Source organism: Pocillopora damicornis, chromosome 2 (genome assembly GCF_964200805.1).
Source record: "Pocillopora damicornis chromosome 2, jaPocDami1.2, whole genome shotgun sequence".
In the NCBI taxonomy this organism is placed as follows: domain Eukaryota; kingdom Metazoa; phylum Cnidaria; class Anthozoa; order Scleractinia; family Pocilloporidae; genus Pocillopora; species Pocillopora damicornis.
Window position 1 is genome coordinate 2,316,204 of NC_142671.1, and position 14,122 is coordinate 2,330,325.

At 37.9% G+C, this 14,122-nt stretch overlaps 2 protein-coding genes and 1 long non-coding RNA gene across 7 annotated transcripts; 2 read left to right on the plus strand and 1 right to left on the minus strand.

Moving 5' to 3' along the window:
• Nucleotides 1-333: 333 nt before the first annotated feature.
• Nucleotides 334-6,595, minus strand: LOC149049518 (uncharacterized). 5 transcript variants are annotated; one of them, XM_089196938.1, is made up of 10 exons: nucleotides 6,399-6,595; nucleotides 5,583-5,648; nucleotides 4,869-5,305; nucleotides 4,276-4,441; nucleotides 3,168-3,338; nucleotides 2,649-2,819; nucleotides 1,817-2,365; nucleotides 1,187-1,216; nucleotides 557-687; nucleotides 334-451 (listed from the first exon to the last, which is right to left on the minus strand). In XM_089196938.1, exons 1-10 carry the CDS (start codon nucleotides 6,472-6,474, stop codon nucleotides 437-439), a joined length of 1,812 nt encoding a protein of 603 aa, XP_089053064.1. In that variant the 5' UTR covers nucleotides 6,475-6,595; the 3' UTR covers nucleotides 334-436. The 5 variants fall into 5 exon arrangements, with proteins under 5 accessions (XP_089053064.1, XP_089053065.1, XP_089053063.1 ...); XM_089196939.1 differs by having other exon boundaries at nucleotides 557-693; nucleotides 1,817-2,326; nucleotides 6,399-6,590; XM_089196937.1 differs by having other exon boundaries at nucleotides 557-693; nucleotides 6,399-6,590.
• Nucleotides 6,596-9,284: 2,689 nt separating this feature from the next.
• LOC149049519 (uncharacterized) lies at nucleotides 9,285-10,799 on the plus strand. Its single transcript, XR_016183819.1, has 2 exons — nucleotides 9,285-9,515; nucleotides 10,214-10,799. It is a non-coding gene; the product is annotated as an uncharacterized LOC149049519 (long non-coding RNA).
• Nucleotides 10,800-12,314: 1,515 nt separating this feature from the next.
• LOC113664545 (transmembrane protein 267) lies at nucleotides 12,315-14,037 on the plus strand. The gene is made up of 2 exons (XM_027180158.2): nucleotides 12,315-12,714; nucleotides 13,501-14,037. Exons 1-2 carry the CDS (start codon nucleotides 12,370-12,372, stop codon nucleotides 13,834-13,836), a joined length of 681 nt encoding a protein of 226 aa, XP_027035959.2. The 5' UTR covers nucleotides 12,315-12,369; the 3' UTR covers nucleotides 13,837-14,037.
• The last annotated feature ends 85 nt before the right edge of the window (nucleotides 14,038-14,122 follow it).

Here is a 14,122-nt window from a genome sequence, read left to right on the forward strand (position 1 = left end):
AAGCGATCCATTAAGATTACTGATCATTTCACGTGCACCTCCGTCAATGTAATCTATTGTAAAAACTGTATTTATTGCAAGAAGACATGCATTGGCGAAACATAAGGACAGCTGGGTGACCCTTTCTGAGAACAACTTTGTGACGTAGAAAGGAATAAGAAGGATGCGTTCAAGCCATTTCTAAGGATACTGAAACGAGTTATCCATTGCTTGAGGCAAATAAAGCCTTCAGACCCGAGTCTCATTTTTTTTTCATCGTTTATTTAGTTTAACTTAAACAATGTTTTACAACTTTCATTTCCTGATACTCGTCCCTATATATTTATTTTAAGAAAATGTTAAGACTTTCATTAAACTTGATTAAATGCGGTTTTAGGCGTTGTCAAGTGGCGTAATCTCGTGGCGTCGTCAATGTCTTTTAGCCTGTTTACTTCTTTTAAACTGTCTTTCCCTGTATTGATTTAAAAAGAAAAAGAGTATTGAGAAAATTTCTCTTCACATGAACCAGCACATTTCAGCTGGCTCTATTTTTCCGAAACATCAGCTCTGTACTTACCAGACGATTGCAAAGATTGCAAAACTTCGGACAATATTCTGCTGCATAATCGGTTTCGCAAAGTGAAGGATCATCATTGTTTCGCCGTCCACAATCTCCTTTAGACAATTTGTCACTGCAAACTTCGGTTCCTTTGCCTCAAGAAGGAAAAAGAGGAAGAAGAAAAAAAGAAAAAATGATTTGATTTAAAATAAGGTATGAATGACTCGTAAATAGAATTACAGAGATGGTAAGTTCTCTCTTATTCTATTTACAAACATGACGCTATCGACATTGCTGATTCTAGCAGTATGCAGGACGTGTGTCATATGAACTTCGTATTGGACCTCGCTCACCGTAGTCTCTGCGGCTCAGTTGTAGAGCATCGGAACGCGGAAACAGAAGGTCTTAGGTTCGATTCCTCATGAGGACTCGGGGAATTTTTTCTTTTTCCTACGCTAGTGACAAGACGTAAAAACATATTTCTCCATGAATGACTCCTTTCCCATTTTCATAGTGAAAGAATACCAGGCGTCCCGTGACATGAGTTAATTAACAATACTTTCTGTGCTTGAGTGGTCATAAATCCTAAAGAAAGGTCGGAAAACTATTTCCTTCCAAAAAAAAGAATACAAAGACACTACACATTACCTGGAAACGGAAGTTTGCTTGGTGGACGAACTGTGTAATCATTAGAGAAAAAAGAAAATATCAATTATCAATGAAAAAGACGCTTGTTAATGTATTGGCAACATTTTAAACGTAATCGTTGGCTTTTTTCTCTCTCATTTCTAACACGCATTCCTGGATTATTTCGAGAGCCGGCAAATAAAGCAAACTTTGAATAAACCGAAGCAATAAATGTCCTTTAAGTTTTCTTTGTTATTACTGTCTTCTTCCGCTTTTTACGACTCAATCACCGACATTGCCCAAAAATTACGAACTTTGCAAGTCCGCTCCATGCAATTTTTTTGCTTGCGCAGGATCATAGGAAGTAAGCCCGAACAGGCAAGTCAGGCCCAATTTATCTCGGTCTTACCCTTATTACCCTGACAGTATTGGTCAGGTGAGTTATTGTTGATTTTTGTTGTTGTTATTATTTACTTTTCTAATCATTTTTCTTCAGTCGCCGTTCTTTCTTTATTATCGTTAACCTCGCACTGTATCGATTAACTTTCAACTGAAGACAAAGGCAAGAAATTGGTAAGCTCTTTCTCTATTTCTGTATCAAAATGGAGACCACCCTTCTTACTTCCTAACAATTGGGTTAGCAATAGTTACCACAGAGATTCTGGTTTAGTTTGTCAGATAGCTGCTGGAAATATTCCAGGGCTTCATCTTCCTCCTTTACGTCGTCCATTGAATCGGTCATCGGCCTTAGTCTACCTTTAGACGCTTCAGTTCCTATTGCCACGGCTATCACACGGACACCTGCACTTCGCAAGGGCTCAGAGGTACTTAGCAAGCTTTTAGTGTCGTGTTCTATGAGTTGTTTACCATCAGTCAGCACCACTGCAATCTTATACACATCATCTCTTCCCTCTTTAAACAATTTTTTTGTTTCTACCAGGGCCTTATCGATTCGTGTTCGGCTGCCGATGCTTTTCATGTTTTGTACCATATCCTGAAATTGTTTTACGCTTAAGTTTTCACTGAATCGAGCCTTAACCTCAACTTTATCAGCGAACACAACCAAAGCTACTCGAGACTCATCTGCTCCTAGTTCTAGACCTTTTACCATGTTCTTTACAAGCATCTTTGCCTTTTCCAGAGCATCTTTCCCAATAGTATCTGAAGAGTCGAAAACAAACGCCAGATCTACTGGGCATCCTGTATTGACATTAAACAAAACCAAAAACCTTATTGTAAACTATTCTGTACTTTTGTAATGCTACTAAAGGATAATATGAAAAGATCACTTTCTCCTTTATGACGAACTATTACGAGGGGAACGAGACAACTTGGAAATCATATGAATACGTTTGGACATCAACACCACCACCGTGTGTCAAGAGAAACAGAGTAAAAGGCTTTACTTTTTGTATTCATAATTTACAGGAAATTAGAATGCAGAAGAACAGATAATCTTCTATTGTGCAGAACTTTGACTTACGAGGGCATTCTTCTTCGTTGCATGTAATAGTCTCTTTTGCAGGCCCAATGCAAGCCTTTCCACAAATATTAGGTGGAGGATTGGTGCAGCCTCTCTTTCGAGTCAAGGTTCCTCCTCCACATTTTGCATTGCACTCAGACTCAGACCAATCTGCGTAACGACCATCAATAACTGCAAATTGACCATGAAAGGGCAATAAGTATCTTTGGATTATCAACCTCGTGGAAAATTACCATAACTGCCCTTTTCAGTAACATAGGAATGGCACGTAGTTGGGGAAAGATCTTATAAATCCGTCTTAATGCGTCAATCATGCTGCACATTTCTCAGGAAAGAGCTGTGATCTTTTGCGAGAGCTCAAAAGGTCATAACACAGCGTTATAATCGCTTAATTTCGTAGGACAAAAATTTCGAAAATCTGGCTTTTCCCGTCAGAATTCGCATGATTTTGAAAGGGGTAGTAGTTATGAAATCATGAATAATAATTATTGTAAGTCAATTTTATGAGTGTCATCTTACCAGGATTCTCTGTGCAACTCCTTGTTTCCTTATCAGCACCGATACAATCCTTTCCACATTTTGACGGGGGAGGTTTGGTACAGGTTCTTGTGCGGGTTTGGTGTCCTTCTCCGCATGTTTTACTGCACGACGAAAACTTTGACCACTGTGTGTACTTGCCGTCAGTAGATCCTATAATGGTTGTCAAGAGTAAAGATAACAGAGTGGGTTCTTTTAAGAAAACGTGTTTTTCTTTTTCAGATAAAACAACATACGAGATTTTCGAAAAAAAAGATTTAATTGTGATATTAGAGGCAGAAATGATCGATTCGACGAGATTCTTGTGCAAGCTTCCCAGCAACACCGGTTGGATGCGCGGCACTACACACTAAGCTATAAAGACACACGTTGGGGGGATTGTGAGCAACAGAAATTTTAGTAGGTTCTTCGACCTGCAAATGAAATTTTAGTGCAGAAATTAACCTCGCTGATGCAATTTATGGAATAATTGATGAAATGAGTAAAATTTATTTATTTTGAATGGCAATCAAATTACTTATGGGGAAGTAGAAACCAATAGAATTTGCTTCGCTCCCAACTTGAAGCTACGTATCTCAGTTGGTAGCACTGAGCTGCTGACTAGTATCTGTAATACACGGGTTCGAGTCCTGTCGAAAGCTTGAATTTCCTTTCAGGCTTCTTTTTTTGCTTTTCTTGAGGTAATTTTTTGCGCTTAAATTTAACCAGCAGGTCGCAATAAAATTCATTTATGATATTTGTGATATGAATTGTCGTCATTATCATCATTATCATCATCATCATTATCATCATCATCATTATCATCATCATCATTATCATCATCATCATCATCATTATCATCACCATCTTAAAATTTAAAAAAAAGTTCATCAAGTCACCACTTAAAAGAAAAAACAACAACACAAAAACATATCAACTTCAGAATTCGTCATATGCTATTGCTTTTTCCTTTACAAGCAGGCAACTCTAAGACGTTTAAATAAAAGTGAGCATGTGACTCCACTATCACGAGCATTTTGACATGTGTTACATAAGACGTGAAGGGGCGGATAAAACTAAAATGACTGGTGGAGTTTTAACGTCTACTTACGACAGACTTTCCTCATTAAATTATTGAGTTGACTGGAGAGCTCATTGAAATCCGCATATTTGGATATTTCTCCATCTTTCCCTGCTACCATTCTCAAGTTCTTATCAGCATCATCTCTGGATAATTCACTACCGATACCTGCGACGATTATTATCACCCCTCTTCTCTAAGAAAAGAAAAATTTATAATTATCCTTCCTCTGTTCTCGGGTCTTCTGGTAGGTAAACCCCATGGCTTAACTTTCGATTTTCAGTGCCGAGGTATTCCCAGGACATATACTCGCACTGAAAGTTATTCATAACATGTGGCTTTACTTGATAAAGTCGGTATACTCCGAGTAACATACCCTTAATGACGACCTTCCCAATGAATATGAGCTAGTTTTCTAAAATGGAAGGTATTTCAAGAAGCTGATAGAAAATGAAGAAGGTGAACGAAGAAGAGTGCTGAGTGTTAGGGTAGGTCTACTTTTTTTTCTTAAAACATCATTTCCATGCGAGAGGAGTGAGTTAAAATAGCGCTGATATTAACATCCCTAACATTAGCTGAAACAAACCTTGAACAATGCTAAATTCAATGTTACATTTTATCACCTTCAAGTTTCGCGTTGTGACATTGAAGTCAATTTCTGCCCTTTTATCCCATGTTTCATTGATCCAAAATTTTCCATCTGTAAGAATAACCATTGCATTGCCGAAACTGGGTCGGTCTCCTCCACAGCTGGTGAACACTTCTTTCACTGCCAGGTCTTCGGCAAGGTCTGTACGGGTTCCGTCATGTTTCGGTACATAAGATATTGCCTCCGCTGCCTTTGCTTTTAAGGTCTCGGCATCGTGGTATTTTGTGTCTGCAAATGTAAAAACGCTCGTGGCATTCGATCCAAAGGTTATAACGGCCATGTGGCTTCCATTTGAAGATACATTCAATTTGTCCACAGTCCTATTAAAGATGTCGGTTAGCTTTTTTCGTTCTTCACTGTCCATGCTTCGTGACACATCTATCAGGACAGCAACATCCAGGGAGCAAGGCTCTGAAATGTTAAAACGATAAACTGTTAATTAGCAGTCAAATTCAAGTTTCAAAATTTCCCTTTGACCTAGGGGGCAATTGTTTTCAGTATCGACTGCAGCCCCCTACGAAGCCCACTGCTCATGATACTAAGCAGTCCTCCAGCCATGGAGTTGTAGCCCACTGGCTGAGCTTTGGCAGGATATAAGGCTGATTGCGAATCATGCTAAACAGCGGAAAAAAACAACAACAAACAAGACTTGCTTTTAATAAATCCCATGAAAACAGTTGTGGCTTACCGAGGCAATCATCGTCGTTGTATTTGCTCATTTCAGGAGTCAGGAATCCAGGGTGATATTCTCCACCTTCACATGAAAAGACGTAATTTAGACATTTTGACCAAAGGTCAAATTATACATAGTATTGTATATTAACTTTTTCGAGTATGTAAGGATAGTTTTTTAGGAAATCAGTCTTATTTTTCTTTCATCTAGCTAAAACAATTCGGAATTAATTATGTAAAAGACAGAGAGAAATATCAACTGTCATTATCGATCTTACAATATCTCTTTGGAAAAGGACCCATCTTTTTTTTTTTGTTTCCAATTTCCTTTTTTGAATTGATGGAAAGGGATGGTATTTCCTGAATCAATTCAGGCTATATGGTTTTTTTTTAAGAAGGAAACCACCGAACCGAACAAACGACCTAAGTTATCTTCCGGATCGAAACTGACATAACCCAACGTGCAAATGATAGCTGAGGGGTTACAGCCAGATTATTACGACAAAACTGACCAATAAGGCCTAAAAACAGACTTATCCCTAAAAAAACGACTCTCTCTTTGACACGAGACACTTTGCTCTTTCATGGAATCCCCTTTACTGAAGGTTCACTCCACAATATCAAAGAGTAATTTCGACATTCACAAAAAGTATTCCCTCCAAATTTAGAATGATCAGAAAGAAAAGCTATGATAACATGAGGACTCTCGTGTAAGCTGAAAAAATACCAACTTGTTCAACTATAGACGTGTTTTCTGCGACGAGCGTTAAGTTTAAAACAACCATGAAGCTCTGTCATGAAATAGCTTTGAGGCAGACAAATCGACAGTTACCTTCCCCCTTAAATGAAGCAGTCATGGCTTCCAGAAAAAAACAAGTGAGCAGTAAACCAAAGAGAGCTTTTGCCATGGTGCAATGTGGCTAGTTTCCCAGTTTCGTGCGTGAGATGAGATGAAGGTCACTACTGTTCGCTCCAGCTGAAGTAGCTCCCCTATTTATACTCATCAGTTCAAGAGGGCAGCACGCAAACATCTTATCATGCAATCACTTTAATTTGTTTTACTAGTTGATAACAATCTACTCATTTCTGTTTTATAGCGCATCTTCATTTGTCAACCAAAGACGCCATTTATAACTGGTTATGAAACAGGAGATGTTATTATAATATAATCTGATGGGAAATGTGCAAATAGTTTAAATAATAATTTAAATGAGAATAGACATGACGTAGTGGTAAAAAAACTTTTTCTTTTCCTTCTCTGTCTCAAAGTCGTTCTCTATTCAAACGATCTTTAAAAGCTCTTTTTTTTCTGTTCCTTAACGAAGCTAAGAATATCACATACGATTAATTCATCTTTCTACCTTTTTTTTTGTTTTCGTTGTTTTTTTTTTCTTTTTTTTCACATTGTGCAATTTCTGCTTTTTAAACAGTTTAGATATCATATAATCTAATTTTCAGTTGTTTCCTTAAACAGCTACTAATACCATAGCACGTAATTTCTGATCTTCTCATAAATATTTTACCTTGTTATGCTCTGTTGCTAACCAGGCAAGCATAAGATACATATCAAGGAAAGTCGTTTTTGGGATCAGGTAGACTCTTAAAAGTTGAAGATAAATCAGCGTAAATTTGCATATTTTCAAACAAATACTGTCTTATTTGCCTCCATTGAGGACTGTTTAATTATGGTGATCTTTCTTTCTTTCGACCTTGCTTTTCGTTGGCGGATAATGTTTCTTTTTTCTTTTGTTTTGTATTATTTTTTGTGTAATGACTGGAAGCTTGGCAGAAATCAATTTCGTTGTAGATGTTGCCTTGGTAAAATATGTTACCTCGCCGCCCATTGAACTTCCTTATTAAAACGTGTAGAATATGATGCGAAGATTTTACCTTCAGGGTATATCGATCAACGTTACAGTTGAATAAGCATATCTGGGAAACATGGCGAACATGTTTCAAATGGTGCTTTACAATTATAATTTAATTTAGAGGATTCAGTGAAAAATATCCCTATAAACAAGTTGTGTGTCTTTTTCGTTTTCTTTTTCATTTCTTTCTTTTACTTTGACAACTTTATGATTATCATGTGACCACGCTGCGTGAAAACTTTCGGTTTTAACGCCCTTGGATTAACTCCCACCCTGGCGTCGTCTATTGATAGTACGGCGCTATCAAACTGCGTTATTCCATTAATAGGACAAACTGATTATATCGATGTTTTCTGATGCATCATATGATTCTACTGATGTCACCATTGCTGCCTTATACTTCTCCAATAGACTTTTTCAACAATGTGGTCACACAACCGTGGTTTGAATTCGGTAAACAGGAATTCAAACATTGGTCTTTAAAATTGGCTCACCTATCGATCGAAGACAAATTAATCGATCGAGATTGAATGATAACAACAAGGCGGCTGTCTCCCGCCTCGTGATTGGCCTTTAAAATAGGCTCACCTATCGATTGCAGACAAATTAATCAGTCGAGATTAAATGATAACAACAAGGCGGCTGTCTCCCGCGCCGTAATTGGCCTTTAAAATTGGCTCACCTATCGATTGCAGACAAATTAATCAGTCGACATTAAATGATAAGAACAAGGCGACTGTCTCTCGCGTCGTGATTTTTCTGAAAAAAAGAAAGATTATGGCGTATGAAGAAACTAAAAATTGCTTTGCAATGGTCGTTTGAAAAAGGAGGATTGAAACAAAAGGGAAAAAATCGAAGGAAAACTGTGTTTGCTCTTGAACGCGCTTATTTTAACTCAAATCCTTGTAACAAACGGCAATTTTTATAACAACTGACAGAGCATAATGAAATAAATATAGAGAAAGTTGATCGCATTTCTGTTATTTAAAACTGTTTTAAAACATATATTGCATATTGTGATCCTTGGAACTGTTTAAAGAAAACCCAAATTGCACAATCTGGTTTTCAAAACCGTGTAAAAAGCGAAAATTGCGCAGCATAATGTTAACAGTCAGCTCCAAGAATAGACAGGAATAGACAGGTTTGAAATAACATTGTCTTCAGGAGGACAAAATGGAAAAAAGCATTGATAACTAAACTGAAAAGGATTTGTTTTAATTAAGCAAACAAAGGCAATTTCCAAATGGGTTTTTTTAATTGATTATGCAAAAGATCATCATCAACTGTGAAGAAAAAGCTGGAAGAAGAACGAAAATAGTGGCCGCCAGCCTTGATCAATTAATGTGTGTACTATATGGAAGTTTCCTCGCGAAAACAGAATTGAAAGCTTCCTAGCTGATAACGATTTGTGGGAGAGAAGAAAACGAACAAGCTGATTCTTGCCACTCAGGCACGCTCAGTTTCACTTAAGTCCTTATTTGATACCCCATTCGCACCGACAAAAAATTTTTTTAGTTAAACTGGGTTTCACTAAATGAAAATCAGAATCAGAGAACCGCTGAACAACTGGATTTTCTACAGGATTCAAGCGCTCACGAACTTTCTATATTACAATTAGAAAAATATTTGTTTATGCAGCTTCTATGAAGAAAACAAACTATAAACCGTGTTTAACAAGACAGTTTTAAAACATGTTAACGCTTTAGGTGTGACTGGGGTATTATTTAGATCTGTATCTCCCATCAGCTTATACTTTTGATAACATCCCCTGTTTGATGACCAGACTCTAATGGCTTCTTTGGTTAACAAATGAAGATGCACGATAAAGCAGTAATGTGCTGCTGATCATTATCAGCAATCAAAACAAACTAGAGTGGTTGCATGATAAGATGTTGGCAAGCAGCCTCACGAACTGATAGGCATAAAGAAGGAGGCTATTTCACTAGGAGAGAACAATGGTGACCTTCGTGTCATCTCGAGTACGAAAGGAAACACTCAGTGCCCCATGACAAAAGTACTCCTTGGTTCGCTGTTCACTTGTTTCCGTTTACAGGTTATGAATGCTTCTGTTAAGGAGAAAGGTAACTGTGCACCAATGTTAGTTCATAAGAAAAATCAATCTCAGAACACCGTGTTTCTTTGAGGGGAACGGCTTGTTATCGCCCCGGCGGCAATTTTGGCAAACTCAAATTTTTTATATTAAGTCGTTCAAACTTTTCACTCGTCACGACTAAGTATCATGGTTGCAGAAACGATTCAAAAGTTTGTTTTGCAGTGTTGAAAAGAGCCCCAACGTAACTTTATGCTTCATCTTCGATCACTCAAGATTTGAACGAGTTAGCGACCCTTAACACTAATACCATCAACAGCTCAAGGAATGTTGGACCCTTCATTGTCAAAGCTTAGTTATAAGCGGACTTCTTTAAAACTAAGGGTACAGCAGTCTGATTTAAATGAGGAGCTTTTGTATGTCGAATGTCAGTTATCTGTTTCGTGAAACCTGATTGGTCAGTTTTGCCGAGATTCTCTTAAAGTATTGTTTGCCAAATTGGATTGGACAGTTTCGATCCTTTGGAAAAGTTGGGTGGATCTATTCGGGTTGATGGGTCGCTTCCGATAAGTGGCAATCTGTTCATTTTAAGAAGGATCGCGTTGATTGACCAAGGTATTTCACAAGGGCAGGGCAAATATAAAATATAACTCGAGCAAATGAGTGAATGAAATAAGCCATCAGTTAAACTTTGGTCAAACTGAAGTCTTTGGTCTTCTCTCTTTATAGGATATCATCTACGAAGGTGGAGAATATCGCCCAAGGTTTCCACTTAATAAAATGAGAGAATACAACGACGACGATTGCCGTGATAAGCCAAAAATGTTTTCCTGGTTACTTGTATGAATTTTGTACCGTCTTTTTGAAATATTGCAGCTTGAATTTGAGGACAGGTTATCCCCTCTCATTTCAGAGACTGAAACAGCTAGGCGTTTAATCAATGGCGTTTTTGAATTTCCAAATTTAAACACAGGAAAAACATAAAATCCTCGATTACACCAATTGAAGTAAAACTAATTTTCACCGAGTCGTGGAACTCTTAAGAATACTTTCAAGTTTCGTACTGATCAATCACGGGACCTGAAAGAAGGGATTCTGATTTGAGGACTGCTTACCGAGATCTCAAAAAGCTTTATTTGACTCAGCAAAATTAAGCTACGTGGCTCTACTTTGGACAAACCGGAACGGGACGGTTACAAAAAGTAATTTTTCCCAAAATCCTTTCTCTATATATCCATGACGTACCATATGTATCTTTTGAGTGATGCCGGAAGTTCACTATGTCTACATATGAATGATAAAAGAATTCTTTGAACAGCTGTCAGTGTATTAAATGAATAAAGGGGTAAGTTTCTAAAGAAACTGTGGTGCTGCGTCGGTGGGAGAGTATAGCAAGTAATTTAGTGTAAACAACTGGGTTGAAAACGTAAATTAGCCACCGTAAAGGGTAAAAAAGCTGACGTTTCGAGCGTTAGCCCTTCGTCAGAGCAATCGCTCTGACGAAGGGCTAACGCTCGAAACGTCAGCTTTTTTACCCTTTACGGTGGCTAATTTACGTTTCCAACCCAGTTGTTTACACTAAATTACCTGTCAGTGTGTTAGACGAGATCTCTGTCAAAATTCCGAGATTTTCGAACCTTGGCCAGTTGAGATGTGTGAACCCTGTTGAAAAAAGAGCCGTTCAGAATCACTGAGTTCACGTTAAAAAAGGAGCACCTCACTATATTTTTATCCTTCCCTTTTTTTCGTTTTCACATCATTTAAGGGCGAAGTAAGACCGGAAGACATACCAGGAAAGAGCAAATGAGGCTAGTCCAAAATGACAATGGCTTAAATCACGTTTGATCATGTTTTATTTGTATCTTAACACCTCATTATAATACAGGATATGAAAACGGATGTCAGTTAAATGCTTAAGAAAGTAAATCAAGGTTATAAAGTATTGTCAAAGTTAAATCAAAAGATGAAAATTTGGAATGTGGATCTGACGACTTCACTTGCCTCACGTAATGGAGAATTCGTTGCGAAAAAGTACGATCCCTTAGTTACAAATGCCCGCGTTTCGTTGAATGGTACGAAAACAAGTCGTTTGCATCATCCAAACAATTACCTTGACTAACATCATCAAGTTTAGACATTCCAATGAATGGCAACTCCTCTAATCTTTCCTCATTACAAGTACATTTGGTTTACTGAATTTTTCCCAAATAAGTCCTCACCAAATGGGTTTTAGCCGAGGACATAACTCTAGAGCCAAGCACGAGTGCAATTTCAGTGTTGACCAAGGAAATGAATAGGGATGTAAGTTGCACTGTGATCGCAAAAAAGGTGGCTCAACACGAGTGCAAGGAGCCTGACGATTTCTATGACGCCACAAGTCCATGTTTTTGATGTAATACCTTTTGGAAATTTCTCTCTATAATTCTAGAAGAAAGATGTTTCAGTGGGTGTTAGTTAGGACTTACTTAAAACTCTGAAACGGCTTTCTCTAAAGCCCTCAGCTGTTAAGGAGTTTCCTGAAAAAAAACCTTTAAAAGATATGGAAAAAGAATTTGTGGCAAAACGTTAGAACCATGTCTTTTCATGAACGTAAGACGAAGAAAAAATTATGATTTACCGTGATTTATCATAAGGAATCAAACCTCAGACGTTCGGATTCCGAGCATCATGGTAGAGCGTCGAAGAGCGTGGTGTAACGTCGGTTGGCGGAATATGATAGTCTGAGGTTCGATTCTTCATGGGGACTCTTACTCGAGGTTACTTCAATCAGAAACCTTCTGTAGTCCTTTATTTACAAGTCCAATCCACAACAATTACTTGGTGGAAACATTTGCAGGGGGCTTGGGACCTAATCAGAAAAACAATATGGTGGATGACTTCCCGTGATGTGGAATTACCTTAGTTCTTCAATCTTATTCCTCCTCCGGGCGGTATCAAATTGTTTTCCCTCTGCACTGACTCGCCAGATCCTGAGAATACTGCCCTATCTTTTTCTTGGATGCGTTTGTTATGGATTTGACGCCATATTTTCAAAAATACAAGGAGAGTACGCTCCTTACATTGGAGCTGTTGCTGACAATGCCGCCCATGGGATCATTGCTTTCTTCAGTTGGTGTATCGTTTGCGAGATCCACACCCGAAAACATCTGATTGATGGGGTTCTTTGCGGTATCATTGCTTGTGCAATTGATTTAGACCATTTTATTGCTGCTAAATCTTTCAAACTTAAGGTAAGAGACACAAATCAGTGAGCGGTTCTGTACCCTTGACTGAACATGAAGAGGGGTGTTAGAGTTTGAGATAATCACATTTTATGCATGGAACACTGAGTAATTTTTTTGTATTATATTTTATCATGCCAATAACAACTTGGTCTTTCAATTTTTTCCCTTTATTTTGAAAAACCATGCGGTGAAATTGCCCATTCTGATTGGCTAACTTTAATGGTGATGAACTTCCAATGACGAGCCAAGAAAATTTCCTTACAGGGCGCACCAGATAAATACCCGGGAATTGGAAAAGTGAACCAGAAAACAAAACTATCCTTGATCAGAATACCTCACAAAAACGGATCTTTGATTGAGGTACAATTGATTGAATTTTCCCAAAATACCTGTATCCATGCCATATGCCAAACTCAACAGAAAACCTGGAGTTTCACTCTGCATTCAGGAGAATCCAGAATAATAAGGGACTTTTTACAAAGCTCTTAAGTTGATTAGCTGGCAACGAGTTAGTGCCCCAATACCTTCCTTAAGGGGGTATTGGGACACTCATGCACTACTTTATTTGGTGCAAGAATTTCCTCTGTTTGAATGTGTTTAAAGCAAGTATGAAGGGAACAGGAGAGTAAACTTTATTTAGAAGGATAATTAATTTCAAAGGTACTTAACTAAAGAAAAATGAGTGATTGTAGGATTGAATTTGTCTTGCGCTCTGTATTTGGCATAAATGCTAGAGGATTCCACTGAATACGATTTATATTACTTATCACTTATCCATGTTAAATTGTACAGGATGCCCTTCAACTTAAAAACAGACCATTTCTTCATACTACAACAGTTGTCTTCATTGTGGTGCCAATGTTACAAGTGTGGCTTGCACAGAACAATTGCTTTCTTCGATCCCTACCATACTTGTTTACAGTTGGGGTTAGTTCACACCACCTGCGAGATGGGAACAGGCATGGCTTATGGTTTTGGCCCCTTGGGAGTACACCACCTCTGCCATACTGGATATACATATGTTGTATTGTTGCCCTACCTTTTATTGTCAAAGAAACAAAAGCTAACATGGACAAGCTGGTTGTTATTCCTGTAGCTGAAAACAATGTAGTCCTTCTGGATGTATGAAAATTAACTGAATAGAGCAATTTATCCATTTCTTTTATTCAATATAGGGACATACTGACAAATTTTATTCAAATGCTTTCCCATGACTTAATACAACAGCTGCATAACTAAAAAGGGCTTTAGCAATAGAAAAGTGCACATTTTGTTAAGGGTTATATTTAGGGTTTGAGAAACTCAGGTAAATAAACTGTATGACGATAATAGGTAGTCTGGCATTTTAGTAATTATAGGCCTCTTACCTACCCCTTCTTGGGCCCAAAACTGAATGGTTCATCACTAAAAACTG